Consider the following 28,000-nt stretch of genomic DNA (forward strand, 5'->3'; position numbering starts at 1 on the left):
AGGCCAGTAGTCTACTCTAATTCGGTCGAGAAACATTTAATACTTTCAAGAGCATCATATAAAACTGAGCTTATGGGCATTTAAACATCGCATTCCTTCTAATCATGTCAAGTGTTATTACTGAGTTAAAAGCAAAGCTTCATCTCGTCACTCAAAGCCGTCTAATGGAATGTCTGCCAACTGGATCTTTATCGCTCCCAGACTAATTAATTCCAGAACCGACACATGTTATCGCAATCAAAAACCAATTGAAAGAAATGCCAGGTTGATGCACTTGATAAAGTGGTTATGGGTTGATAATCTTGGACGTAAGCGCCGTTGTGGCTTGCTCCTTTGTCATCGAGCGTGCAAAAGGTCACTTTGCCCTCAAAGTAATTTTAAATGATGCACGAAATTAACGCGGGTTAAAATCATTTCAAGCAGTGACTGCGATGTACAAAATCAACGAAAATCCAATCGTAAAAGACTGAGATAAAACCCTTTCTGATAGTGAACTCAATAATGGGTAATGATAAGGATGGAAGGAAAATCTCGGATGGATGTCAATATCTGAGCAACTACGCACCACCTCTCCCCTGACGGACCAAACAACAACCCTAACTTGTTAGAAGTTGACCGTTGTTAGGTTAGGGGAGGGGTAGGTGCGCAGCTGTTCAAATAATGACGTAATCCCATCACTAGTGGTCCTCGTAGGATGTATAATGCTGAAGCCATGGATGTAGAAATTGGATAGGATTGCGAAGGAAAAACGATGACGACTTTCCCTTACAATCGAATCAAGAAGGAAGAACCTTGAAGTCGTTCCCTTACAATCGTAGCTTAATACGACTTGTATGTGTCCTGGTTACGTTCAGGTAAATCACTGACAGGGCGCTACTTCCATTGAAAAGCATTGAATTGGTTTAACAGTGTGAACTTCAAGCTAAAAAATCACACGCTGTCGACCGTGTAGAAACGATCCACGACCAAGAAACACTGCGTCTGAAAAAAAATCACTTCATGGATAAACCTTTTTCGACTTGGGCGCGTGCGACTGCCAACATTTTAAATACTAGACAGCGGATTTAGAAAACGTTAACAGGAATAGAAGAATGGAAGGAAGGAAGGAGTAAATGTTCCATCCACACCTATATCTAGGAAGGAGGGGGGGGGGGGCATTCGCTTTTCTCGACTTGAAAGACCCTCATGTGATTGGCAAATGTAAATGGCACCTAAATATCGCTGGATGACGTCAACTGACTTCGTTTCGAGAGTGACAGTAGGCGCCAGGATTAGTGCAGTTTACAGGCTCATGAAGTTCACCAGCGGTTGACTTCGTGACCGGGAATTGACAGGCGCGTAGTTTCCTCTCGCAAAGCGGAAACACTTTTCTTTTCATGCACGGCAATCAACTTCTTAGAAAGCGTTTCCACATCATCTGCTCAGTTTTCTCTCCAGTTTTCTATGAGCTTACCTGAGAATAAGGAAAATGCAAAATCTTTTTAAATCTTTATGAAGAAGTTCTTCTTGTTCTGAAGTTCAATGAGTCTGGCTTCCATATGCATTGATAGCTGCAAGCACTCATAGTGTGCAAAATGTCATTCGCTCCAGTTAGCGAGTCAGAAAACTAACTCTAATCCGTTTTTAAGTAATTTATCTCCATCCCTACCCATTTCCTTATGGTTCATTCATACATTCTTGGTCTTTGACTACTTTCACAAATCATTAAATAAAATTAATTTCTTTCTTTAAATAATTTTAATTTTAATTGCTTTCTTTAAGTAAAAGGCAATATACTAATAATTTACTGAGCCTCTTAAGCCATGAATTTCTGAGAAAGGATCTGCAAAATACTAATCGAGGCACTTAATCCGATGAGTCTCTATAAAGCCTGAGAGAAGGCCCTTATTATCACTGCTGACCCCCTCGCTGACCTCTCGCCGGCTTGCGCTGTTCAAGGGCTCATATTTTCCCATGGCCGAAGGAACATTTTTGCTGAAGCGCTGATAATGAGGGCCAACTCGCAGGCCAGTCTCTACACGAATTATTTATTGGGTCCAGATAAAGAAAATCTGCTTTGCAGCTAAAGAAATAAATTACTAACTTTAATTTGAGCAGAATTTAAGTTCTTTGAACGAATTCACCGCCCGCGTTCTTTTTTGAATGCGGTTGTAGAAGCAGGTGTTGATCTGAAACAGGTGATTGTTTGACAAATTAGCATGTTCAACCAAAGCTGGCAGAGAGTGGTTTAACACGGCTTAAAAACTGACACAAAAACATTAGTATTCGTTTAAAATGCGTCCAAGAAATGTAAAGCATTTGTCAATGGAGAAAGTTTTTCTCGCTAAAAAAGCGATTTAAGATTCTGAACCGGCAAAAGCCATTTCCCAGATGAAGAAATCATTAAAATAACGCGATTAAGTTGAGGGTTGTTAACAAAATTGAAGTTTTTCGCGTCTTTTTGCGAAGGAAGAGCTTCAGACAACTTTTCATTAACATTCGAGGCTTTGTCATCAGAATATCGGCAAGAATAAAAACTTCTGTCGGTTTTCTTGAATTATTCACTTTGGAAAATCAAATTGTCGCGGATGCCTTTTGCCGAATATCTGAATCCGACACGTTTGTAAATGGCTGTGTTATGCGGGTTTGTGTCCGACAGTAAGGAGCCAATTCGAACGATCAAAATCTGTGGTTGCCCATTTTCGCGCTTGGAGAGTCTCTTCGAGGCAGATGGCACAATTATGTGAATTTTGTTTGTACCGGCTTTTCACTCTGATTGCGGCGAAATGTTCTACGTTAGTCTCGAACATGCGACTAAGTGCAAGGGTATACACCATTCTCATTAACATGCGTTAACTGTAGGGCCTTTGTTTTGAAAATCCGTATGTAAATAAACACTTGCAAATGGGAGTGTTTTGACATGTTTTAGTGACAACAACATAAGGTTTATCACGAGATAAAGTAAATCTCGGCAACAAAAGCTTTTCCGTTTCGATCGGAGTCTTACAGCCGCCTGCTTTACTGATAGCCCTGATACTGATCGAATTCGGCGTAAAAAATGTTCTGGCCGTCGGAAACATCTGAAATCCAATATTTAAGCGCACTGCGGTATTTCGGCGATGCCACGACTTCCTTTTGAATGTCACCGATCACGGGTTGTTCAGTTCGGCGACGACGCATTCGTGGTTGAATCGTTACGAGACTTGGAGGCGCTTTTGAGCTCATGATAGCAGTCAAAGGGAACAAAAGACAGACAAAAGATGTTCAAATTGTGCGATTTTTCCGAGTTTACATAATCCTAGTCAAACAATGGTGTGTTGAAAGTTTGGCTCGCGCCCACAAAGACTCTCCATGTCATTGGCTTTTGTCAGAGTGCTGTCAAATTTGAACTGTCAATTCCTTTTGACAGGCGGAGTCAAATTATATCAAAAGGAGAGCGCGTAAATGTGTTGTCTTTCAACAAGCTAATTGACAACTAGCAAGGCGGCCTAAGTGGTTCTATACCGCGCGCTTTCATCCATCCACTTTGCAATTCCGTGCACCAAACTATATGCAAATTTTGACCGCGGAATAAACTTCAGCGTTGGTTTTTAGAAAATCCGCAAAACTCCCTCTTGGATCGGTTTTTACCGTCCCGTTAAGCAGCTGGCATAGTGCAAAGCACCACCCACCGGGCACGTAGAAGAGTTACTTGCATAAATTTCACGCTCACGGCACCATACTTTACATAAACGTATATACACCCGGAGAAGGTGAGGAAACGAAAGAAACGACCGAGTCTTCTTGGCTTCATGAAGGCACAGATCTGCAAAATGGTTCAACAGTGCGCGGGATGTGAACTGCCCATCTCCGATAAATTTCTTCTGAAGGTTCTGGATCGCGTCTGGCATGTACAGTGTGTCCATTGCTACGACTGCAAATGTGCACTCACTAATAAATGCTTTTCCCGTGAAGGAAAGCTGTTTTGTAAGAATGATTTTTACAGGTACGTTACTCACAATCGGTCGAAATTTCACGTCCGGCAGCTGAGCTTTAGTCTTAGTCAGCTCTGCGGTAAGCAGCAAAACGATTAATTCGATCATGGTGAATATTGTACAGACTAACTACCCTGTTCTTCTTTTAAATCTTCAGGCGTTACGGGACAAAATGCGCTGGATGTTCTTTAGGGATCTCGCCGAACGACATGGTCCGCAGAGCTAAACACTTGGTCTTTCACGTGAAATGTTTCAATTGTTCCAGCTGTAACCGGCAAATTTTGACCGGTGATGAATTGTATTATGTTGGAGAAAGTAAATTCGTTTGTAAAGATGACTACTACCAATCAAACTTCCAGTCGAAGCAATCCGGTGAGTGCAAAAGGAATTGGTTTGTTTATTAATACACAAACGGTTATTTAATCTTAATAGATCTAATTTTTGCGTGCATGTGTACGGGTGCGTTGTATTTTTTACAGACTCGGACTCCGAAGAGAAAGATTTAAGCTATGGTTTAGACGAAGACTTAGATGTGGCGCTTGGTACCAAACGCCGCGGTCCGCGGACAACCATCAAAGCAAAGCAGCTAGAGGCACTCAAAGCAACCTTTGCCGCAACTCCGAAACCGTCGAGGAATATCCGCGAAAAACTTGCGCAGGAGACGGGGTTAAACATGCGAGTCATTCAAGTCTGGTTTCAAAATCGTCGATCGAAAGAAAGAAGGCTCAAGCAGCAAGGAGTCGCGCAGCCAAATGCAACGCGCGCTGTACGATCAGGCCGGCGATCAAGGAGGGCTAGAGGCGAAAACCTTGGAAACGAACCTACCCCAAACAACGAACAGTCAATCAACACATCACATATAAATTACGCAGGTAGGCTTAGAACTAACCATGTTTACTTTTCTTCCGTGTTGCAGTTTTCTTTCAGGAAAGAAAAAAAAATCTTGCGGTTCCTATATTACACTGCACCCTTGATCGTGTATTAGACACGGCACACTTTCACCTGACAGGCAACGTGGCGGAAAATATCGCTGAAATTTAAATGGATAGCGCTCTCGAGTTTGTATTTAGAAAGCACTCGAAACCTCTTCAACCTGATAACCAGCTACAGATCACATGACAATCTACCCTTGTGAACTGATCTGCAAAAACTTGCGCAGTTGCCCCTAGCGATGGAGAAATTTCTCAAGAACGTTTTAATCAGCGCTCCAAGATCGTGTCCCCAAGAAAGCTTCCTGATTGCTTAAGCGTTGTTGCAGATAACTCAGGGGCAAACCATCAACCGAGTGTCGCACAACTGAAACTAAAAAATGTTTCCTCAAATTTTGGCAAGTGACCAAAAGATACTAAAAATCACGAATTTGAATAACTCGAAACCAGCCTATAAACCTCCCATTGTTTTAAAAAGGGATTATTCAACCATTTTGCCTGTCTCACAATTTTAGCACATTTATGAGAACCGACAGCTGCAGCAACAAGTTTCGTGCAGAAACAACGAAGCTTTAACACAAAATGTTCCCAGCTAAAAATAGCGTACAACATGCAACATGGAAAGACTGACATCCAACACAAGTCGGCAGGAAATGGCGAAATGGAAATGTTATTGATCTCGAGTTTTGTTTAGTGATAAGGGATTTACAGAGGAAAAATTCGTTCATCCCTTCTTGACAAAGCCTCTGTTGTATGTACTAACTCAGTTAAAGCATTACAAAAATTCCCAAGCCTACGTATGGTGTTTCATGTGAATTGGGCCTTTTACGATTCGCGAAATTCTGCGCTGTTCGATATTTTCCAAAGATTTCGCGTTACTTGTAAAACAAACTCCCCACTGTTTAAACCTTCCATTCTTTAATAATTCAGAAGGTTTGGCATTTAGCTTTTGGAAGTCAAAAGCTGTTCCCATCAAAAAGCACCATCTTTCCAATCAAACGAAATCTCTAGGGGACAATTTTAATTCGTTTTTCTGCGGGAGCGAGTACAGATTTTTCTAACCACACTTTATCGAAAATTTTCTTGGGCAGAGAGTCGCACTTGTTTTTTTTTTTTTAAATGATTCGACTCAAGTGGAGGTCAGACCATTAAATTTCAACATCGATCACGAAATTGAAATCCGGCTATCTGGACTGAGCTGAATATTACTTAAAAGATCTTTGAGTGTAAATCAATCTAACGCAAAAAATACTGTTGGAAAAGAGAGACTTTTGAAATAACTATCGGATAAATAAGGAAAATTTTTTTAGGATGAGGACCAAAGAAAATTAGGGGAGGACTTTATAATTTACCAATGAAACTCGACATTTGACTTTTTACCACCAAAGCGACTTTTTTATAAACACAATCTTACGAATTTTGCTATCGTTTTCCTGTGATCTTTCCTTCAGCTTTTTTTTTTTGTTTCTTTTGTTATAGTTATCCCGAAGACCGATATCAACGAAATGTTCACCGTCAAATGTAGTTACGTCGCGATATAAAAGCTCACATTGAAATTCGGAAAATTCCACCTTCCATATTGTTTTTATATCTGACAAATTCGTCAAAATTTACATTCATATCTGCATATTTTGGAGTGTGCTAAGGTCCGCTTTTTTAGAAAAATATCTTTGTACACGTTAAGTGGCTTTTAAGACGGTTGAAGAGGCGCAATATTAAAGCATATCCGATAAAATGCCGCCTTCTCTTCTCATCTAATGGAAAAGCAATCCTGGGTATGAGCCTACTCAGTTTGGTGTGTCTCTCGCTATCTCTTCAAAACCACAATGAGTTTGTTTATAAAGTATAATTCAACAAAAATATAGATTAAGAGAACTTTGCGAGGTATTCCGTGTTTCGTTCTATAGATAAGGCGCTCTAATGCGAATTTAAGGCTTGGTTTTATCACAGGATAAGCTTATTTGTTTGACATTTCTCACGTTTTATTTCTTTCTTTCAAACGTTTAGCTTCACAAAGTGCACATTTTCCGGCGACGGCCTTTGATGAGTTTTACATGAAGGGTGATGTTGGCTTAGCGAGCGAAGTTTCCGCGACAATGGACAATTCTCAAATGATTCAGAATCCTGGATTTAACACTCAAGGAATAATTCCTGTTAATTCTGTCAGTCTGGATAACAGTACGGGAATACAAATGAATCATTGTGGTGTTGGTCAGAGCCCAAATGGTGGACTTTACGACACTTCAGCGGCGAGGCAACAAAACACAATACCTTCTACAGCCGAGGTTTGGTGAAAGCATCAGTGATTCAAAGGGATTCATCCCTAAATTGTAAAGGTGCCAATGTATTGTATAGAAAGGAAAAGAAAGAGTTATTTAATGCATAGGAACAAAGCCTGCCTTCTCTCTGATAGTCTGTTCCAAGTGACTTGGAATCTGTGTAATTTTCTAATAACAAAAAGGAACAAACGACCTCTAGCCTACGTGGCGAGCTATTTTTATTCACTCTGGCGAAACGGACCGAGAAGAACACCCAGTTATCGTTTGATCAATTAAAAATGCCGCTTGAGAGTTCGCCAGGCCATTAGGAAAGATTAAGTAAATAAAACAGTTTATTGCCTTGGGGCATAGAGCCACAACCATGTTATCTACTCAACCTGAAGCACACAGGCTGTAAGGAAAAAAAAAAGCCGAGTAAAAATGAAAATTTATCACGAGTTATCAAACGAAATGTTGTAATATAAAGCGATTTGAGAGACAAAAAAAATTAACATAAGAGATTGTTCCCTCGAGGAACTTGTGTACGAAATTGTGAATGTCTTCAAAGCTATTTTATAATTTTAGTGTGAGCTCATTCAACCGACCGACCGATCTCAGTCGCTGAGGTGCATATAAAGTTAACATCCCTCGCCAAACACTAAGCGTAAAACATACCACAGCTAGCTACAGTGTTGAACGAGAAATTTAATCACTTTTCTGTGACATAGAAAATAATAATAATAAAAAAATTATTATGCAACAAACTGTTTGTTCTAAAAACTTGTGACTTGAATTCAGACGAAATAAAAAGACTCTTAGTCAACAGGTGTATGTCATATGTTTATCTATACTCCTTGTTTCAGTATAACTGTTTTACACAACTCCAAAGAATTTTTCCTTACCAAGACGTTTCTCTCGTTAAAAAACACTCGCAGAAAAACATCGAAAGTTTTATTGCATCGCCTGCAAGTTGTAAACGAATTCGCGCGAATGCGATGAGGCAATAGTCACGAACTCGGCCTTTATTTTTCGTGCACCGATAAAAACTTAGCAGTGTTAAAATTCCCTTTGTTTAGTTCGCCTTTTTGTACGTTTATTATAAAATGAATTATTATTACAGAGTCCTTTTGAAAGCTTCCATCAAAGGCACCTTAGGAGCCTCAAGAATGCGGTAAGTGAGTTCGTACGGATAAAAATTCGTGCAGTTTCCCGCACGATTGATTGCAAAACAAGAACGCCAAAACAAGGCTTCAAGACGGAACTGCTTTTAAAAAGACCCTGGCGGGCGGGCGTCAGCAAAGGCCAAACACATGGAACTTTCTAAAAGACCACCCAATGTTTTGCAAAACACTCTCCGGTCGATCTTTTAAAAGGCAAAGTAAGCTCATGTTTAATGTAAGAGTGTCAAGCGAAGCTTTTTAAACCAGAACACTTGAGTTGAGCAAAATCAGCGGGAGGTTGATGACTACATTTCCGTAGCACAGCCATGTAGTAGCCAGCTTTTGTTTCGTGACGACTAAGTCCCGCCTCAATCAAAGCACCGAGCAAAAAACAACGCGCTTGCCGAGCGAGGTTTTCGAACACTCCCTAGGTAGAAATTCCGAAAAAAAAAAATTGGCTCTAAAAAGTTAAAATCAGTTGAAAGGTGTGGGTTTAACTTCGTGAATGAACAGGAAATTCAATAATTCTGTTCTAATTGATTGTAATTTTTCAAAAACGCAACGACAAATTTATGTACATATTTAGCCTGCCCCCAAGCAGTATCCTCCATTCTTATGAGTATAAATAGCATTTACTTTGCAAATGGACAGCTCTCGCCCTACGTGAGAGAGCATGCACTTACCTTCAATTAAATCTATACCGTCAGAAATGTTTAGTCCGTGTCTGACGACAGGTGAAACTCTTGGTAAAATTTGTATCGCTAATGACAAAATTAATTCAAAATGCTTTTGCCTTTTCCTATTTTTCACTTGTTTTTATCGCGTGCAAATAAGTAGCAAGAAATGCCTCAAGCAAGATTTGACCTTCTACGCGAACATCCGGTTTTTCTCTCATTTGACTCGCATCGACCACATTTTAACAACAAAAACCCACTAATGTTCAATTGAAAGGTAAAGTGCACTTGCCAGCTAAGTACAAGAACACCTTGCAAATTCAAATTACTCAAGGTTACATCAGCGAGCGCGGCCCTGTTAGCGTATTGAATATACTGAATCATTTATGAAATTTCCGTTGGCGTTAAAACTCATTTTTACTGTTGACGGGCAATTACAGCTCGGGTAAACATTCTTTCTCTCTTTAATTGCAAAAGAACAGGGTAAATATTAAAAAGTTCTTTAAGCGAGGCGGTTTGTTTGGTTGTGTCGACTAAGTTTAAGTGTTTTCTAATAAAAACCTCTCAAGGGACATTATTAACATTTCCTTTCATGCTTAAAAGTTTTAAGCGACATCACTCTTACTAAAAAATCCTTACCGCTGTAATTTCAAGCTTCCTTCGCTTTGAGTCCAGTAAAAGAGTTCCAACGCATGGAATTACAATATGTTTAAAGCCCTATTTCCGTTCCAAGTTGTACGCTTTCAAAAAAACTGATTCAGAAATCATACATAAATTTCAAGCCTTGAAGCTTTTTCCACGCATTTAGCTATGTTCCACGACACAAAATTACGATGCGAAATAGCAAGCAAAATTAGTCCAGCTCTGAAATTCCATCCTAATCTTTAACGATGTTTTACATCTACAAAGTGATATTGACGGGGAAAGAAATTGTATAGAATATATTGATCGCATATAAAACTAATGTTCAAAAGATGTGCGACTCATTCCGCACAAAATTGAAAGAACTCTGACATATTAGTATTGTGAATGAAAAAAAAAAATGTCAGGTTTTTCTTCCCTACAGGCGAAGCCAATCTTAATTTTCCCCACTAACCATTAAGCCTTCTTAATCTAACTTAAACAATTGCGTCTCGTGTTTTGGAAAAAAGGATAATCTACAAAACTATGCAACTGGAGAACTTTAAGTTCACTTTTCATTGCAAAAACAGAAATGCAACAAACCGAATTCAGTTGTTATATTATTAAATGTATTCGCTTACAGGTGTCTATCTGAGTGGAAAGTAAGATAAAAGAATCTGGAAGCATTAACAAAAGCTTTCAAAGTATTTTGACAAACCCACGCATCTAACAAAATTAACCAGTAGAGTAAGCTTTCTTCATAACTTAGCCTTGTGGGACCAAACGGTACAGCGAATTATCATTATTTTTAATCTAAGTTAAAATGTACTGAAACAAACAGCGCTGACTTCTGATTTCAGCCAAGGAAATAACCTTGAACGTTCTGATCTATTTTGATAACATTTCCTACAGACAATATTATTCTAATATATTGTCGCCTGGAATAAAGACAGCTAAAGGAATTAAAAGGAACAATTGTTGGTTTTCTTAATATAAAATCAACTTGAGGCTTAACAAAGAGTGGTTACCCATGGAAACATGCTTTGACCCCAAGTACGCCGTTTCACTATTCATGGTGTTTTGTCGACATCACAAAAACACCGCAATAGCTTTTAGTTAAGCTGTTAAACGTTCAATAGGTATTGTCTTGACATAGGTAATGCCTTCAACCGTTACTAGAGGGATTTAACAACGAAGACAAACAACAACTCCAGTTCTTTACACCTCATAGAGTTGCTTGGTTTTAAAAATAAAAGAAAGAAATCTTTTTATGTCGAGACAACAACTTAGATATTGTTTGCGTCTTGAAGTTCACTTAAAAATATTCGAAGGCTAAAAAAAGCGATGAAACAATAAGGGAGAGTCCATTCTGTTTTCCCTCCTTGAAGAGGTTAAGTTTATTCGCAAACACCTAATACAGTCGCAAGTAGTTTTGCTGCAACACAACCATATAAAATATATGTACAAGACTAAAACAGCAGCTTATGTAAAGAGACAAGTTTACTGGAACGTTTTTAATGCACGTAACTCATGCAAGCTCTCCGACAACGCTGTTCTCCTTTATTTCTCTAGGGAGAGAATGGCAAATTTTGACACCTTGATAACAGCTAAAAATAGAAAAGTAAACAGGAGTAGCTATTCCGTTTCCGGAATAGCTACTCCTGCTGAATTGTCCCACTGATGTATATATATCCTGAGCTGCTGATGTCGCTACTTGAGATTTATCTCATTTCAAGATCTTCTCTTGAAGCAAAGTTCAGTTCTTGCAATTTTCAACAAATCCCAAATAGATACTAGATTTTAACCCTTCTTTTTTTGTTTCAGAGAACAGAGATACCCGCTAAATAATCAACCTCTGTCTCAATCTAAAGAAAAGTTGCCAAACTTAAGGTAAAACGGGACAAGTATGTCAGCTCTTTACACGGAATTTTCGACACTGTTATCTATGACCCTAGGTGATTTGATAACAAACTTCAATAGCCCCAGGATCTTTGGAAATCTCCCTACTTCCTTTGTATGACAAAAAAACAAAGATTCCCAGAATTTTCAGTTGCCAAAAGTAAACGTGTGTCTCTAGCCCCGTTAGAGCCTTACATGTCCATATAAAACGTTAATGAAGAGCAGGGATTGTCAAGAAAAGGTCGAATAACGAAATCTAATCAATAAGTTTGGGAAATCTGGACTTCCATCGTTTGACTGATTTAAAAAATAGCGAATGTATATCTTGAAAAGCTTAAAGTGCATTAGCAAACTTTCAAATTTCAACAAAGCTACAAATTAGTAAATACTGGCTATCAAAGAAGTTTGACTATATTCGCTCAGAATAGCTTTAGGGAAATTTCTTTTCCAGCAATTTATGTCTTTTGGAAAGAAACAACTACAACTGTTTTGAAACCAACGAAGAGCTGCTTTTCTTTATCGCTGGAGAAAAATGTTTCTCGTTTAGAAAAAAGGAGAACGTTATTTAAAAGTTTCATGAAACCATCCCATCTTGGGTAAAGATTCTACTTTTTAATTAAAGAAATATGTCTCCAGAAAATTCTTGTTTTTAAAAATTGGCTTGTTTTCCTTTTCAATTGCACGAGACCATCAATAAATACTAAACATCATTGGTCTTCTCGGAGAAGGTCAAGGTTTCTTGGACTATTTTCCAGCGAATAAAACCGTTTTCTCGATCAAAACTGTTGATTCTAGAACAAGCTTCCGTAACGATTTCGTTTACTTTATTGTGTCGCCAACTCCCAGCTGATAAAACACCGCTGTTGTTTGGTAAATATCGCTAAACAGTTTCTACAATGATTTGTCAAGAGAATTCTACTTATTGTCGGTCATTATTAACATACGTCTATTTTGTTTAAGACAAGAAAGAGTACAAACGTGACTTTTGATGAAAAATGCTATAAAAACACTCGGAACTGGGTGAAAAAGAAACGCATCAGCATTACATAAATTTTCCCCTTATCAATTTTTTATGTAATTAATTACTATTCACTGCGCATGCGTAAAATATTATTTAGTTAATTTAACCCCTGGTAAAAGAATCTCTTAAATCGGAGATCTAGAAGACACCCACGAAAAGCAAGTACGGGTATAATAAGCTACAACATAAGGTGCCAACGGTAGAGTAGAAAGAGACGTCCCACAACTGAGCCAAGAACCAATTGTGATCATATAAATCGAACAGTGGAATATTGACCGAAGTGGGTTGGGCGAAATGCTCGCTAAAGGGGCTACTATCGAGGAACTTGATTTCCTGCTCACGCCCCTGGGAAGGTCTGAGACAAAGGCCGTTGCCTATCCTAGATGGATACCCTTGTAACTATAGGGGTGGATCACTAGAAACAGGCTCGGCGAGTTGCAATTGGCAGATGAATCCTTTCTGTTACAGGAGGGAAAATGCCAGCAACTGCGTCAAAGTTGGAAAGGTTCCACGGCCAGCTTAGTTAGTTCAATCGGCGAGGTAACACCCCAGTGGCTGTTATAACTCAATTCAGACTACTCTTCGTCCAATCCACATATTTTTCGTTTTATTTTGGTTCGTTTCCATCAGTTTCCATCATTTCCAACACTTGTCAACACTTTTCGCTTCTCCCTCTCACTAGTTTTTAGCTTTATTTCTTGCAGACTAGCACAAAGTAAGTGTCAGGAGAACATTCAGAGAAATTAAAAAAAGTTCATTGTCTTGTCACAAGATACCGTCTTCACTCGCCGTTGACTTTTTTCCTAGTAAAGGATTATATCGACTTCCCTAGTTCTCGTAAAGCTGAGAAAGTAGATTCCTGTAACCAATTGTCAATTGTTTCACCTCAAAACTGTTGAGAAAATTTGATGTTCATCCATACCACATCATAGAGAAGTGTTTACAGTGAATTTCATGTCTTGTCCTCTTCAAGCGTTAGGCTGGCGAGAAGAAAAACGGCTTCGTCATCACAGCCACGGAAATTGACGGCAAAAATTCAAATTCGTGGCGAGTTATTTTCTGCGAGACATGAATATGCGTTCCTTGAGAGAGGCCCTCGCTCAAAATACTTCTTTTATTCCCTCGTTGGACCATATCTTGGAAATTACATCGGATAACTGGGACCGTAGAGAAACGACTGCCTGCTACAGAGTATTGCTCAGTCATTCCTGCATTTCTGAGTCGAGAAGATCGTCCAGAATATCCTTCTTTTTCTTAGCGGCTTTTGGAGCTGAAGACAAAGTTAAGGGAAGAAATACCGGCAAGAACAGCAAACAACAACCAATTAATAGAGTTAGAATATTTTTGTTTCACTAGAAACGACACCTCCGTCAAACAAATCCAAATCAACCGAAAAAAAAAATGAAACAAAGAACTTTATTTACAAAGGATACTGCCATGAAAGTGTTCAGCGGTTCTCTTTCTCAAAGCATCCACGCTGTCTTCGTCCTCGGCCCATTCCAGTACCAGTCTTCGCCCATACAAATGGGTACTGCTACAGAGGGACTCAAACGCGCGCTACAAAACAGAGCCATTTCTTCTTAATGCTCTCCCTCAGACGACAGAAGAAAACGTACTTGCGTTTCAGAAACTGAGAAACCCGAACTTGTGGCTCAGAAAAAGGCGATCAAGAATACAAGCTTCGGACAAGTTCATTTTCTTTTCGTATTTCTTTAACAATGACGTTATGGCATTGCCATAAAAGCTTCAACCATCCCTCAATCAAACCACAGACTCAATGACACAAACGATTCGCGAGCAGCAAAACGGAATGCAAGTTAACATTGTGGTCCTTCTTGGCATGTGTTACTGATCTCCGAGTATTAAGGTTTGCGGATAAGAAGTTCAAATCATTCCTAATACATAACGCTCACGCTCGTTTTCACTTCCAAGAAGGACGTATTGTGCTCCTCAGATAACACTTAACTCACCCACAAATACCTCAACGATAAACTGAAAGACAAATATCTCCACTGCAAACAGAGTAACGTAACAAGCACTTACTTTAGCATCTTGTTTGGTGAGAAAATCAACAAATGCAAATCCTCTATGAGAACCAGTTCCAGACAACTTCTGAGGAAGCCTCAGTGTCTTTATCTCCCCAAAAGTGCTATAATAAGAACAAAAAAAAAAAAAAAAGCTCGTTTAATCAATTCACCACAAGAAATTTAGGGATTTGAAACAACAAAATAATCTATTGTTCCTAAAGACTATCTCCTAGTAGAGCTTTTGGTAATGCAAAATTAATTGAAAGAAAAACGTTTTAACTGAGCGTCTGTGTCCAGTGCTAAAATGACACGAGTGCCGAGGTGAGAAAAAGTTCTCGGTCATTTTCCTTTCCTGACGAGAATTACAAATTTAGACATTTTTGCAAAGTAAAACCATTACTAAAAAATGATGATGGCACTGGATCCAAGTGGCTCATTGCGCCAGAGCTTAACCCGCTCTCCTTAGCATAGAGCACAGATGGGTAATGCTACCCCTCTCCTGGATAGGATGAAAATGTTAGAACCCAGACCCCGTCTCGATAGTTCAGAGTCCACTGAGCTTCCGCATCGGCCAGAAAACCATCATACATACCCAAAAAGTTCTTTGATTTCTTTCTTTGACGCTTCAAAAGGAACATTTCGCACTAGGATTTTAGAACTGGTTTGCTTCTTGGTCGAAGCAGATTTACGCTGTGTTACTTTCTCACTGAAGAAAAAAAAAATAGTAATACAGAAATTGAACTTGAGAGATGACCATCGAACTTGTATGTCGAGGGACTTAAACTGTGTGTTAACTCAAACTATATTTCAAAAACGTGTTTCTGGTAACGCCGATCGCCTTACATTGGTTTTACTCTATGCGCTGGGATTCGTCCAAAATAATCGCGCCACAAATTTAACCAATCAGATACAACGCCCGAACTACACGTGACTCAGTACTAGCCGTTCTCTCGGGCCTCAGGCTGGTCCCGTGAATTTACTTAAGCTTCTCATAGGTTCGTTCGACAATTTGCATTTGTTATGTACGCTGATATAATTGCCCTCACTCGATAACCGCTCGTGCTTAACCCTTTAACACACAAGATTTGAGTATTAATTCGCTACTCTGTCTGCCATTCATTCTTTCCAATTCTGAGCCTGACAATTTGCGTCTAAAACAAGAAAAATTCGCTTGTTTGATAATCTTCCCTGATCTAGTCACTTTTCTTCTTCTTCACAAAGTATTGAAGCTTTTTAACTCGTAAATTCCCACGAGTAACCACGACTGAGTTTCTCCTCATTGTATCAATGCAATATCAAGAAGACAAGAGATGAGAATAAAGTAAATTATTATCCAACTACACTTCATATAGACGAGTACAAATATCACGCGGTATTTGTACTCGTCTATGGTAGAGTACCGGTTAAACAGGTTTTCTCGCATCGCGCAAGCGAAGAATTGGATTGTAGTTACGAAAAAAAATGCGGACAATTTGAATCATATTTCCGACAACGAAGAGTCAGAATGGCTGGCAAATATATAGATCAAAGTTTATGAGACGAATCGAACGAAGAAAAACAGCTTGACAACCAGAAAATTTCTTCATTTAATGAAGGAAATAGAAACAGCAACATGACAACGCGCCAATTCCGTTCCGCTTCGCATACTTCTGTCACGCACTCCCCGTAAATACTTATCCGCGAAATTCGCCCGCACTAAAATAACAGTTTGGCGTGTTGGATAATAAATAACTTATTAGACGTTTTGTTGTGTAGTATCGCTGAGTATTTTTACTCGTTATTTGTATTTTGACTCGCCCTACGGGCTCGTCAAAATACGGCACAACTCGTAAAAATACTCAGCGATACTACACAACATAACGTCTAATAAGATATATATATATATCAACTAGGGGGTTATTAGTTGATCTAAGTCAAAATTCTCCCAAGTAAATTCACCAGCATAGTATAGCAGACAGTGAGGAGAATTACTAATGGAATAATGGCAGTGAAAGGATTAGGGAGTTACTGCTTCCTGGCCATTTGTGGGATTTCACCTACCTTGGTTTCCTGTGAGACATCTTGAGTTCCAGAGTATAACCTTCGATGAGGGATTTCTGACAAAAACCGAAACAATATTGTTACCAACAAATTTCCCAGCTTTAACTGTAAACTTAAAACAAAACCTTCCACACTCACTCTCCTATTTCACACAAAACATCACCACCAAATGTTTTTAAAAATCCATCTGAATGTTTCGATTATTAGAAATCGATCACGAAACGTGATAAAAAAGACAACGACTTGTTGCCTACTCGTGAAAAACCCGATTCAAGAAGGAATATTTCCTGGAAAATAAGAGCTACCTGTCATTTTCTAGTGGTTAGGAATTTACTAAGGACGGATCATCACTTATTGTCTAGGGGGATGATCTTATCTAATGCTCTGCAGTAACCTGATAATCCTACCTCTTTGGCAGTCAACTTTCTGTACCCCCCTTTATATTCTTTTAGCGACGACCGATCCCCCCTCCGTTCAGCAAAATACCCGTGTGATCCCTGCCTAAAAATTCCTTCCACCTTCACCCACTCCCCGCCCCCTCCCCCCCCCTATAGAATAAATGATGACTGGTTCCCTTAGACTCACGGGTGAGGGATTCGACGGGAAGCGAGTCGCCCTTTTTTTTTTTATCATTTTTACCTTTTTTAAGACACTCTACGATAAATTCAACAAACCTGGAGTTCTGTAATTGCTCGTAAAGCGTCCGATCTTTTCTTGTATTCTACAAATCCGTAACCCATGGAAAGCAAATTTCCTGCAAATAAGGAAAAAAGAGAGTAAGTAAGATGGTGTCTTGTACTGCGTAAGACGAGGACCATTTTTGGGAAATACGAGAAATCATAATTTAAAGCAACACAACGACCAATCAGAATTGAGAATACATCAAAAGGCGCCGATGAGAATTCAAAGAAATAACGAATGAAGCGGTGAAGCGCGGGAAAACGCGGTTAGCAAAGACTGGTTGAAAAAGTAGTGCGAGTTTTCTAGACCAATCACAGAGCGAAGTTAAGCAAAACCAAAGCAATCCTCGACTACTTTCCACACTCAATTTGAAAATGGCACTGGTGGAATACATGATGGCTTAATGGCCGAGAGGCCTGAATCCAAGCCCTGGCCGAGTCGCTGTGTTGTGTTCCTTGCCGGCAGGATATCGTGTCACTCTCACCATGCCTCTCTCTCCACCCAAGAAAAGCAAACGAAATACAGGGCAAAGCGACTTAGTTTTATCAACTGAGTGATAATGTACCTGCATAAAGAGTTTCGTTGCTGACGTTTCGAGCGTTAGCCCTTTCTCAGAGCGAATGACGAAGGCCTAACACTCGAAACGTCAGCTTTAAAAATTCTTTACGGTGGCCAATGTACATTATCAACTCAGTTGATAAAACAAAATTACCTTGTGACCTCCACCGATGCAATACCACAGATTCTTTAGAAACTTATCCCTTGAAATACAGAGTGGTCTTGACCGATAAGGTTATCATAATTATCCCACCCGAAAAGGTTAGATTCACTCCATGTTTTCATGGTCTTGGAGAACTGTTTAGTATAAGAAATATAACCTTATACTCTGTTTAAGAAAACAACAACGACTGCAATCGTCTAAATTGAGAAAGTTACTCCTCATGAAGTTAAACATAAAATATACATACCAGGCTTTTTAGGATCCTTCTTCTTGGCGATTGTTGCCGTAAGCAGCGGACCAATCTTGGAAAATGCCTAATACGAAATCACCACAATTAAACTACTGCGAACAGAACTGCTTTAAGGCGAAGGTTGAAAGTTTTTCTTACTGGAGATTTGGGTGGGGTAAGGCCACGGGGCCTAAGAACCCGATTATGTTTAAGATAAAATACTTTTTTGCTTTTCAACTGTTTTCAAGATAAAAATTCACTGAGTTTGAGGACTGAATAGGAAAATATTTGGCTTGAAGTCCATACGTAACGTTGTGACCGAATGTCAAATATTTATAACTAACAACAAAAGATAAAATGCAATAGACCAAGCTGAGAGAGACTTAACCTCTTTCAGTGTTTCTTCCGATGTTTCAAAGTTCAAGTTTTTCACAAAGACAGTTGTGCCTTCCGCATTTTCTGAAACATCACCGTCATCATCTGCATCATCCGTTGCTTTCTCCTCAGCTGATTCTTTTCCCTGTTGAAAAAAAAAAAAAAAAAAAAAAACAGAGAACGTAGTGATATTTTCTACTGGTCTCTTAAATCTCTGAGCTATTGTTGATTTTATTGGTAGAAAAAGAAACTCGGAGCTTAGCTATGAATACCACCTTGTCAGCGGTCAATTTTTGTTCTGTTGCCATCTCTTCTTCCTTCTTTTCTTCAGGTTTTTTGGAGAAAACATCCAAAGGAGCCCACTCCAAGTACAATGGAACATGTTTAAACTGTTATAAAGAGAGGAAATTAATGCCATTAGAACACAGCTGTCTACTGGTAAAACAAAATCTTAACAGAGGACGGATGGCATTTATCCCTGTTTCCAAAGCATGATAACGGTACAACTATTAACATTGGTACTCCCCTTGAAAGGAATGTTAGTCTGCAACAGATTATCACACTCCACCCTATTTTGACAGTTTGTCTCTTTTCCTTGTTCACTTGCTGGCAATCATTTATACTCCTATGTGGAGTGACCCACTGGGAGATTTAAGTTCTTGTCCAAAAAAAGCACTCTGACTCTTATCATTGCTTCACACTTGCACATTTTAATCTGGAGTCCGATGACCACATGCCTCATGGCCCACCCCTCCCCTCTCCTTCCTTTTCACTGTTCCCTCACCCACTTGGTACAAATGTCTTTCTCTCCCCAGCCTTCCACTGTTATGAAGATCAGAGAAGGCAGGCCATAATTTTCACCAAGAAAATACTGAGCACCTGCTCCTCAAAATCACACTTACTATGCAGGCTACATCCATCATTGTCTTAGAATGGCCAAAAATAAAAAAAAAAATGTTCCTAATTAAACTTACTTTACTATATGCCAACTTTTGGAAGGCCTTCTTTGCCATGCTTGGCTCAAAGAACTCCACAAGAGCTGTGATTCCTGATGGAGGCAACACAAGCCTTGCCACTTTTCCAAATGGTGAAAAAATGTTCATTAGCTCTTCACTTGATGTGTTGAAAGGTAGATTTTTCACCAACATAACTGTCTTACTCCTTTTCGCCGAGGGCTAATCAAAACAAAAAAGCAAAAATATTATCTGTAATTGTCCTCACACTTATCCTTACAGTCAAACGTTTTACAAAAATAGGCCTATCTAAAAACATTAAAACATAGGTTTTCAATCTAAAGCCTCAGTCTAGCATCTTCTGTTTAAAGAAATTCAAAATCATTGCTACATCCCCTTAGCTTGGAAAAATATTTTATAACCGCTCCCATCTCAAGTATTTGGACCCAACCAGTCACTCTGTTAGAAAAAACACATAAAGCTGTACATGGTCTTGCACCTGCATATATTACTAGTATTTTATCTCCTAAACAGTCCCGCTATAACCTAAGGTCTGTTGGTAACCACATTCTTGCAAGGCCCAAAATCAGATCAGCCAAGCTGACTGGAGACAGAGCCTTTGCGGTTGCTGCAGCAGTCTTATGGAATGCATTGCCACCCAGTCTGGAATACTGGCAGTATTACCTTATTCAAGAAACAATTAAAGACACATCTTTTTAGGGAAGCACATTTTTAGGTATTTTACAGTTTTAATCTATCCCACAATTTATTATTATATTACATTGTTAGTTAGCCACATCTGTCAATTTTATCTACTATATAAAGTGTTATATTAAGTACTATATCAAATGTAATGATAATATCATGAATTGTAAATAATTATTTTCATAGTCAGTTTTCCTTTTCAACTTGTAAAGCGCATTAGATCATTATACCTAATGAACTTTGCACTATAGAAATAATAAAATTATTATTCGAATAAGCAAAGATTTGGTAAAACATTTGACAATGAAAAACTGCGATAAAATATTATAAAGCATGACACGACGTTTCGACGTTTCCAGAACGTCATTATAATGACGTTCTGGAAACGTCGAAACGTCGTGTCATGCTTTATAATATTTTATCGCAGTTTTTCATTGTCAAAAATTATTATTATTATTATTATTATTATTAAATATTTCTGTTTTACATCCAATATTTTAGACAATATTTTTAAGTAAAAGAGAGGGTTCCCAGGAGCAAACTTTTAAGAGCTAACCACACACCTGTCCAAAAACATCAAGCTGGACTCCTTGAGATACAAGAAACTTCCTTGTCTCTGTAACAACTTGTGTCTCCCCAAGGGCCATACGTACAGCCAAACTTCTAGAAGAAGCACCATCTAAAATGCTCCCCTTTGTGGTGTGATACTGATCGGCCATTGCATCAGCAACAGCATTCATTCCCAAAAACAATGTGTTCCAATTGTGGTCATGACTGCTGAGACTTTTCTTTTTTGCATCACGATTGGACTTGAAGGATGTTGTTGCATCTGTGAACATTTTCAACAACACCATTCCTTATAACATTCCCTTGCCAACAATGTAATATAAAATGTTAGTTACACACCCACACAATAGAAACATTTGTCAAAAGGAAGCCACGGCTCGACACTAACTTTTCAACTCGCTAGACAAGTGGCTTGTGACATCTTAGATGTTACGACAATTGCAGTTTGTTTACTAGCCAAACTGGCTTGTGGAAATCGAAAAACCAGTAGCCAAAACTGAATTTTACTGGTCTGTGGCTAGTTGGCTACCATAAGTGTCAAGCCCTGGAAGCATCTATGTGTGTATGATTGTCACATGAGCAGCAACACCTTGACTTTGGAGCAGCATATACAGAGCAGTTTGCAAAGACCCGGTGCAATGATTTGTTACCAAGTTTGTCCCCCTTGCCAGACAAAACAAACCTGTTTTTTCATCTTCTTTAGTTTCCTTAGCCTTGGATGGTAAGATGTGGAGCAGTCTTCCTTGAAATACTTTGCCATCAAGTTCATTAAAAGCCTTCACAGCATGCTCTGGCATAACAAATGTGACAAACCCAATTCCTATGGGTTTATTTGTAGTCTTGTCCAGTGGTAGATATGTCTCTGTTAGAGGACCAAACTTGTCAAACAGGTTTTGCAAGTCTTCCTCTGAACAACTAAAGGCCAAGTTACGGAGAAAGAGACGGCCAGACTAAACACAAAATACAATGGCATCAATTTACAGACTAGTAAGTAAGTAAGTAAGTAAGTAAGTAAAGACTTCATTTAAAGAGGGTAGCACTAAAATAGCACAAACCCGTGGCCCTCTAAAGTTATCTACAATACGGATGTTAAAAACTATGGCATAACTATGAGATAATATAATGAATAAAATACAAGAGATAAGAGATAAAATAGTACAAAAGTAGAACTAAATCAAAGAATAAAATGATTTAAAAGCTGCTGTTCTTCAAATAATTTTTTCCAAAGAGAGTTCCTAAAAGAATTTAGCGATGCTATTTTCCGCATGGATAGCGGTAAGCTGTTCCAGGCTTAACAGGCAGTCACAGTAAATGTTCTTCCTCCTTCCGTTTTATGTTTGATAACAGGGCGAGCAATATTGAAGTTGGCAGTTACAAGCAGCCATAGACACTCCAGTAATACAGACTCTGTGGCATATTCCCTTAACAAGGCTGTGCTCTAAGAGAAACTGAAGGGAGTCCAGTGCTCTGAAACTTTGAAATACAGGGTGCCCAGCACATGTTTTTATATGAAAAAACTAAAATTCCCTAGTCACCCAAGAGCAAAAGTAAGGTGCCAGGGGCCAGTGGGTGCTGCCAGACCACAGCCCTGCTTATGTCTTTATTATCCAACTACACTCCATGTATGTATTAACTGGAGTCCAATGAGGTACATAGAACTGTAAATATATCCCAAGCGCGAGGGCCATACTGGGAGGATATCGGCCCGAGGTCTTGACAGTACAGACCGAGTGCAGCGAGGTCCATACAAAAAAGACCGAGGGCTGATATTCTTCCAGTACGGTCCCAAGCAAGCTTGGTCAATAAGAGATTTATCATACGCCCTAAGTTCAAAGGGACACAAGTGCGGTATCATTCGGGACCATTCGGGACAGTGCCCGGTCCAATACTTAGAGAATAGAATGCAATAGAGCATTTTGATTGTTTGAATTTAGTTATTGGCCCTCTGACTGCTCGAGTCGTGTAATAAATTATCTTATTACACCTGAAAGTAACTAGGAATGACTGGTTAATTTAAGGTGAAGAGATGGAGGGGCTTACTGATAAACTACACCTTGGGCAAATTTAATGCTGGTTCTGTGGCCAAAATCTCTTGTTATTTCTTGCTAATTGTTTTTGATTTTCATAAGTGAATAAAAGTTTGGGCCAAAATCAAAGGGGAAACTTGGTCCTTAACTTAACACACAGACCTCCAACATTAATGTATGTGATAACTTGGTTCTCTAGTTAATCTTTCCCTCAGTCAACTCTTATTTTCACTCTCTATCACCTCTGCAATGCTTTCAAATTCACCCTCTTCTCCTTGAGCTGCTAATTTCTTCATCCAAGGTTTATCCTTCTCAGTCTCATGGTTCAACTGTTGTTCCTCTTTGACTCTAGACAACTCAATGTATCTACCCTGGATGAAATCCCGATCTCTTTTTAGTGCCTCCTTAATATCCTTCTCATTTGAAAAATCTACAAAACCGCAGCCTGTGGGCTTTCCTTGGTGATTTTTAATTATTCTTATGTCCAGCATTTTCAGTGGTGCAAAAAAGTCTTTGATGTGTTGGTTTTTTGCTTTGAAGGGCAACCCTTTCATCTTTATTGTTCCACATGCAACAGCATCCTTTGGTCTCTCATGCTTGATTTTTTCATCATTATTACCAATGGTATCTGCACCATCATTATTTGTGTCACTGCCACTACAATCATCATCATCATCAGTCTTTTCTTCATCATTATCCTTGTCATTATCACCATCATTACTGTCTTGATCATTTTTGCTTCCGCTAGTATCCAAAAATTCCTCACCAAATTTTTCTTTCTCTCTCTCTTCTTCATCCTCTCCATCGACTCTTTTCCACTTCTGAGATTTTTTGCTTGTCATAGTTTTGAGAGGACTCTGTGTGTTTGAAACAACTTTTGATTTTAAGTAATCCATATCAGAGAGTTTAGAATCCTTAGCCATTCTGGCTTCTTCATCACTTTCCTTGTTGTCTTTTGAATCATTCCCTCCCTCTGAAACTCTTGTTACTCCTGCAACAACATAGATTTCCACTGAAACAAACTCTTGCTGATCATTCACTTCCAAGAGTGACTAAAAGAAAAAATCTCCTTACTAGCACAGTACATTATCAAGCACAAAGGTAATGAGAGGAAGGAAAAATATCAACTAGGGGATAGTGTTTGATCCACTGCCAAATTCTCATGGCTATAATCCTAGAAAATGTATGGCAGACAATCCAGAGAATCCATTTTCAGAACTAGGTGGTGAAAGGGTTAAGTCAGTACTTTTCAAGACTGGTAGTATTTACCAAGTTAGAATTAATATTACTATCAACATTAATTGTGATTGGTGAAAAAATCTACAGTAAATCATTTCTTAAAGGTATTTCTTGTTTCAGTTTGCTTTCTGTGGAGGAGAATGGTAGAAAAGTAAAAGAAGATTGCAGGCCAGCAAGGCCTGGTTTCCTTTCAAAATACCTGACACATCACAGACTTCATCTTCATTTTCACTTCCATCAGAATCATCATATTTTACTTGTTCCTCAGAATGCTAAAAATTGAAAAAAATGCAAAGATAGGTTAAAAAACCATGGGCCAATTCTTCCAAGAATATATAATGTGAATGGCAAGGAAAACCTAACAGTTTAAATTATAGACTAAATAAAGATTCATCTGAAGCAGAATGTCATCCATTTTGAATGCCATCCAAAACTTGGCTCAAGCAAGTTTTTGGAAAACCAGGGGCAGTGAGTCGATTTGAAATTAGGGCGGAAGAGGCCCTGGGGACATTGTCTTACAAGACTAGTTCCAAATGGTCATAGTTGTTCTGGCATCTAATTGGTGCCAAAAAATCTTTGTGTTTTTCTGCCCAATCAGAGTGAAGTGTGCTTTAGAGACCTTTTGTGTGCTTTAACACAGACATATACAAGAAGCTCAGTTGCTTGCCATGTTTGTTTGGGCTGTGCGATGGAGCTTAGCTCGAGTTGAAAGGTTTCAGTCTCAGCACACAACGCAAGAGAAATCAATCAGATTGTCTGTGAAAATCTTACCAGAAATTATACTGAATACTTTCGCAGGTATCACAAGAGAACGTGTTTTAAAAGTTTGCAGGGTTCGTATAAAACATAATGGTTGCAGGTGTTAATATGTTGCTTTAAATGTTAGACGAGATGTAAGCTGAAATCTTCCTACTGTAGATTTTTTGTATAATTTGTTGTTACTGAAACTTTGCCAATCCCGTGAAGTTATTTCGTTGCACGGGCCACACAGGCATGTCGAACAACTGGTGCTTACGCATCTTTCTGTGCGCACCAAAATCTAATCTCCTTTGGCTAGTTGTTTAGGTAAGGTCCAGGGTATATTTTATGATAATGAATAATCCGGGTGAAAATGTTTCAGATCGTCGTCGAGTATGCTCTTCCGTTTTTATCACCATTAAGAGAAAAAGAAATCTTAATGGTGAGTTCATGAAAATATTTGAAGTTTTCAATCAAAAGGTTCTACCAGACAATGGTCTTCCACATGCAGTTTGGGACACTCGTTGCTATAGAATTGAAACATCATGAAAACGTAGTTGTAACAAAGAGGCATCAATAAAAATTTCCCATGGGCAGAGTATCCAAACAAGAAAATCGAATTGTTGCTGTTTCCCAGTTTCTACTAGAAGAACATTTGTCAAGGTATGCACAAATGCAATACAACCTATGTTGAAAAAAAGAAAAGCTAAGCATGGAAACTTTTATTTATTAGATGTGGGTAGATGACCCTGCACTAAGCTGAAATTTACAATAAAGCAAACCCGCCCTTTCCATCCAATATTTCTTGGTCTTTGGTTCTGTTTTCCCCAATGAAAGCAGCATTGATTCGGAATGATCTAAGGCATTTAACTTGGTCTTCAACAGTTGCCAAAAGAGGTGAAATGACAATGAACAAGAGACTAGAAGAGGATCCATAGCCTTTGGAGCTAAAGAATCTGAACACTCAAGGCCGCAGTTGAAAGATTAAACTCTTTCCAAACCCCATTGGTAACTGTCCGATAACATCTCTCCTTCCCACGATGTTCTTGATAATACGTATTTGTTCAGATTTTAATTCGCTAACCGGAAACACAGCTAAGCTTTCTCTAAGCACTTTCTGGAGGTCATCCACGAACTTAACGTTCTCTGCAACCTTGGCCATACTGTGAAAGACTTCGCTACAAAGCGAAGATTAGATTTTGGCGCGCACATAAGGCTACATAAGCATAAGCGCCAGTTGCTCGACATACCTGTGTGGCCCGTGCGACGAAATAACTTCAAGGGATTGGCAAAGTTTCAGTAACAACAAATTATACAAAAAATCTAGGAAGATTTCAGCTTACATCACGTCTAACATTTAAAGCGACATATTAACGCCTGTAACCATTATGATTTATACGAACCTCGCAAACTTTTAAAACACGTTCTCTTGTGATACCTGCGAAAGTATTCAGTATAATTTCCGGTAAGATTTTTGCGGACAATCTGATCAATTTCTCTTACATTGTGTGCTGAGACTGAAACCTTTCACCTCGAGCTAAGCTCTGTTGCACAGCCCAAACAAACATGGCGAGCAACTGAGCTTGTATAAGTCCATGTTAAAGCACACAAAAGGAATCTAAAGCACACTTCACTCTGATTGGGCAGAAAAACACAAAGATTTTTCTGGCACCAATTAGATGCCAGAACAGCTACGACCGTTTGGAACTAGTCTTGTAAGACAATGTCCCCTGAGGCTCTTCCGCCCTAACTTCAAATCGACTCACAGCCCCTGGGTTTCCAAGGATGAGACAGAGCCAGCTGCAACATATTCAAATAATTGATACATTTTTTTGGGGGGAGTGTGGGGGAGGGTGGGGGAGGGCAGAAAGTAAGGGAGGGTGGGGGAGGGTAAGAGAGGGTGGGGGGAGGGTAAGGGAGGTGGGGGAGGGAGGGAGGAGGAGGAGGAAGTGTTGTGTTAATGTCTTGATATGAATCAGGCTAGTCTGACAACTGAATAATATCTGCGCATGCCCTAAGTTTTGCTGTGGAAAACGGATTTTGAGTCATTTGCTGGGTTGATTTCCTATTCTGTTGCTTCGGGGTGTAGTCTTCCTTGCTGCTTTTCTTTTACAGAACAACCACCAAAAACTTTGTACACCCCTTAAAATTTTTCAAAAATTAATTTCCTCCTTAAAAACTCTGGAAATAGGAAATTGCCTTTGACGAAAACAAAATGCCTCAGTTTTAAATGTTAGCCCTTGTTATTTTCCACTAATTTTGTTAAGTTTAAACTTAGAAAACTTGAGCCCACATTGTTGACCACATACCCTCTGATAGAGGATTTCATTATTCAGCCCTGTTGGCTAGTCCAGGCTAAGTGAAAAAGTAAAAAGAGCTGTGCCAATCCAAACGTGACATATGTTGGTTGAACTAAGCCTGAAGATCTCTGGTTTAATCCCAATATATATGACATAAGCTAAGTACCTTGTTCTGAGCAGAAATTTCCTTTCTTCCCCTATGGTTCTGATATGCACTTGATTCTGCCTCTCCACATTCTATGTTGTCATTGCTCCAGGTTTGCTTCGAGCCACGGTTTTTATGCACACTTAAGAACTCCTGAAATTCAACATCATCTTCAAGATCACCTAAAATTTTTGCCCTCTTTTTCTTTTTCTTATCTTTTTTCTTCCTTAACCCATCTGATTCACAATTTTCTATTTCTATGCGTTCTGAGTGCTGGGTTTTTAACTTCTCGTTCTTTCCTTCTAAGCTCTTTTTCAGTCTCTCATTTGCAGAGCTGCCTTGAGAATATTTGCTCCAAGGCCGTGGAAGTGTTTCATCTCCAAGGTTTTTAGCGACATCTACGAATATCTTTGAGGTGTCAATAAACGATTTGTTAAAATGGTTCAGCGCAGCTTTCGCTTCTTCTTCAGTTTTATAACCAATAAACCCAAACCGTCGAAACTTCCCATCCTTTGTGAAGCATAATTTGACATCTGTTAATTCTCCTTTTGCCACGAAAATAGAACGAATCCTTTCTTCCTTTATCGTCTTTGGTAAGTTCCTAACAATAAGCCTGGACATGATCCAATTACCTGGATTCTCACGGGAAAGACGAGTATTTACAATTGCAGAATTCTGCGTGTACTACAATCCACCATCTTTAAAGTTTGCACGTGTTTCTATTTTATGGTAAGGATG

At 39.0% G+C, this 28,000-nt stretch overlaps 2 protein-coding genes and 1 non-coding gene across 4 annotated transcripts; 2 read left to right on the top strand and 1 right to left on the bottom strand.

Moving 5' to 3' along the window:
• Positions 1-20: 20 nt before the first annotated feature.
• On the bottom strand, positions 21-27,993 carry LOC111341025 (putative RNA-binding protein 19). 2 transcript variants are annotated; one of them, XM_022947964.2, is made up of 15 exons: positions 27,284-27,993; positions 24,279-24,351; positions 23,083-23,831; positions 21,496-21,763; positions 20,810-21,075; positions 19,563-19,763; positions 18,864-18,977; positions 18,602-18,733; positions 18,232-18,298; positions 17,257-17,336; positions 16,583-16,638; positions 15,135-15,248; positions 14,559-14,664; positions 13,949-14,072; positions 13,101-13,785 (listed from the first exon to the last, which is right to left on the bottom strand). In XM_022947964.2, exons 1-15 carry the CDS (start codon positions 27,881-27,883, stop codon positions 13,718-13,720), a joined length of 3,018 nt encoding a protein of 1,005 aa, XP_022803699.2. In that variant the 5' UTR covers positions 27,884-27,993; the 3' UTR covers positions 13,101-13,717. The 2 variants fall into 2 exon arrangements, with proteins under 2 accessions (XP_088600221.1, XP_022803699.2); XM_088744095.1 differs by lacking the exons at positions 13,101-13,785; positions 13,949-14,072 and adding an exon at positions 21-1,453.
• Positions 2,928-7,963, top strand: LOC111341044 (LIM/homeobox protein Lhx1-like). Its single transcript, XM_022947991.2, has 4 exons — positions 2,928-3,964; positions 4,111-4,325; positions 4,433-4,825; positions 6,890-7,963. Exons 1-4 carry the CDS (start codon positions 3,771-3,773, stop codon positions 7,174-7,176), a joined length of 1,089 nt encoding a protein of 362 aa, XP_022803726.2. The 5' UTR covers positions 2,928-3,770; the 3' UTR covers positions 7,177-7,963.
• LOC148718254 (Nuclear RNase P) lies at positions 12,801-13,105 on the top strand. Its single transcript, XR_015995017.1, has one exon.
• Positions 27,994-28,000: the final 7 nt, after the last annotated feature.

This window comes from Stylophora pistillata, chromosome 13 (genome assembly GCF_964205215.1).
Source record: "Stylophora pistillata chromosome 13, jaStyPist1.2, whole genome shotgun sequence".
Classification (NCBI taxonomy): Eukaryota; Metazoa; Cnidaria; class Anthozoa; order Scleractinia; family Pocilloporidae; genus Stylophora; species Stylophora pistillata.

What these genes read in the sequence shown, in the direction of transcription:
- LOC111341044 (XM_022947991.2), top strand. Translation starts at nt 3,771, where the DNA reads ATGAAGGCACAGATCTGCAAAATGGTTCAACAGTGCGCGGGATGTGAA. An exon ending in TGTAAGAATGATTTTTACAG is followed by an intron (nt 3,965 to 4,110) that starts GTACGTTACTCA and finishes TTAAATCTTCAG; the next exon opens with GCGTTACGGGACAAAATGCG. An exon ending in CTTCCAGTCGAAGCAATCCG is followed by an intron (nt 4,326 to 4,432) that starts GTGAGTGCAAAA and finishes TATTTTTTACAG; the next exon opens with ACTCGGACTCCGAAGAGAAA.
- LOC111341025 (XM_022947964.2), bottom strand. Translation starts at nt 27,883, where the DNA reads ATGTCCAGGCTTATTGTTAGGAACTTACCAAAGACGATAAAGGAAGAA. An exon ending in GAAGGATCCTAAAAAGCCTG is followed by an intron (nt 17,337 to 18,231) that starts GTATGTATATTT and finishes CCTTATTTGCAG; the next exon opens with GAAATTTGCTTTCCATGGGT. An exon ending in TCACCAAACAAGATGCTAAA is followed by an intron (nt 14,073 to 14,558) that starts GTAAGTGCTTGT and finishes TCTGTTTTGTAG; the next exon opens with CGCGCGTTTGAGTCCCTCTG.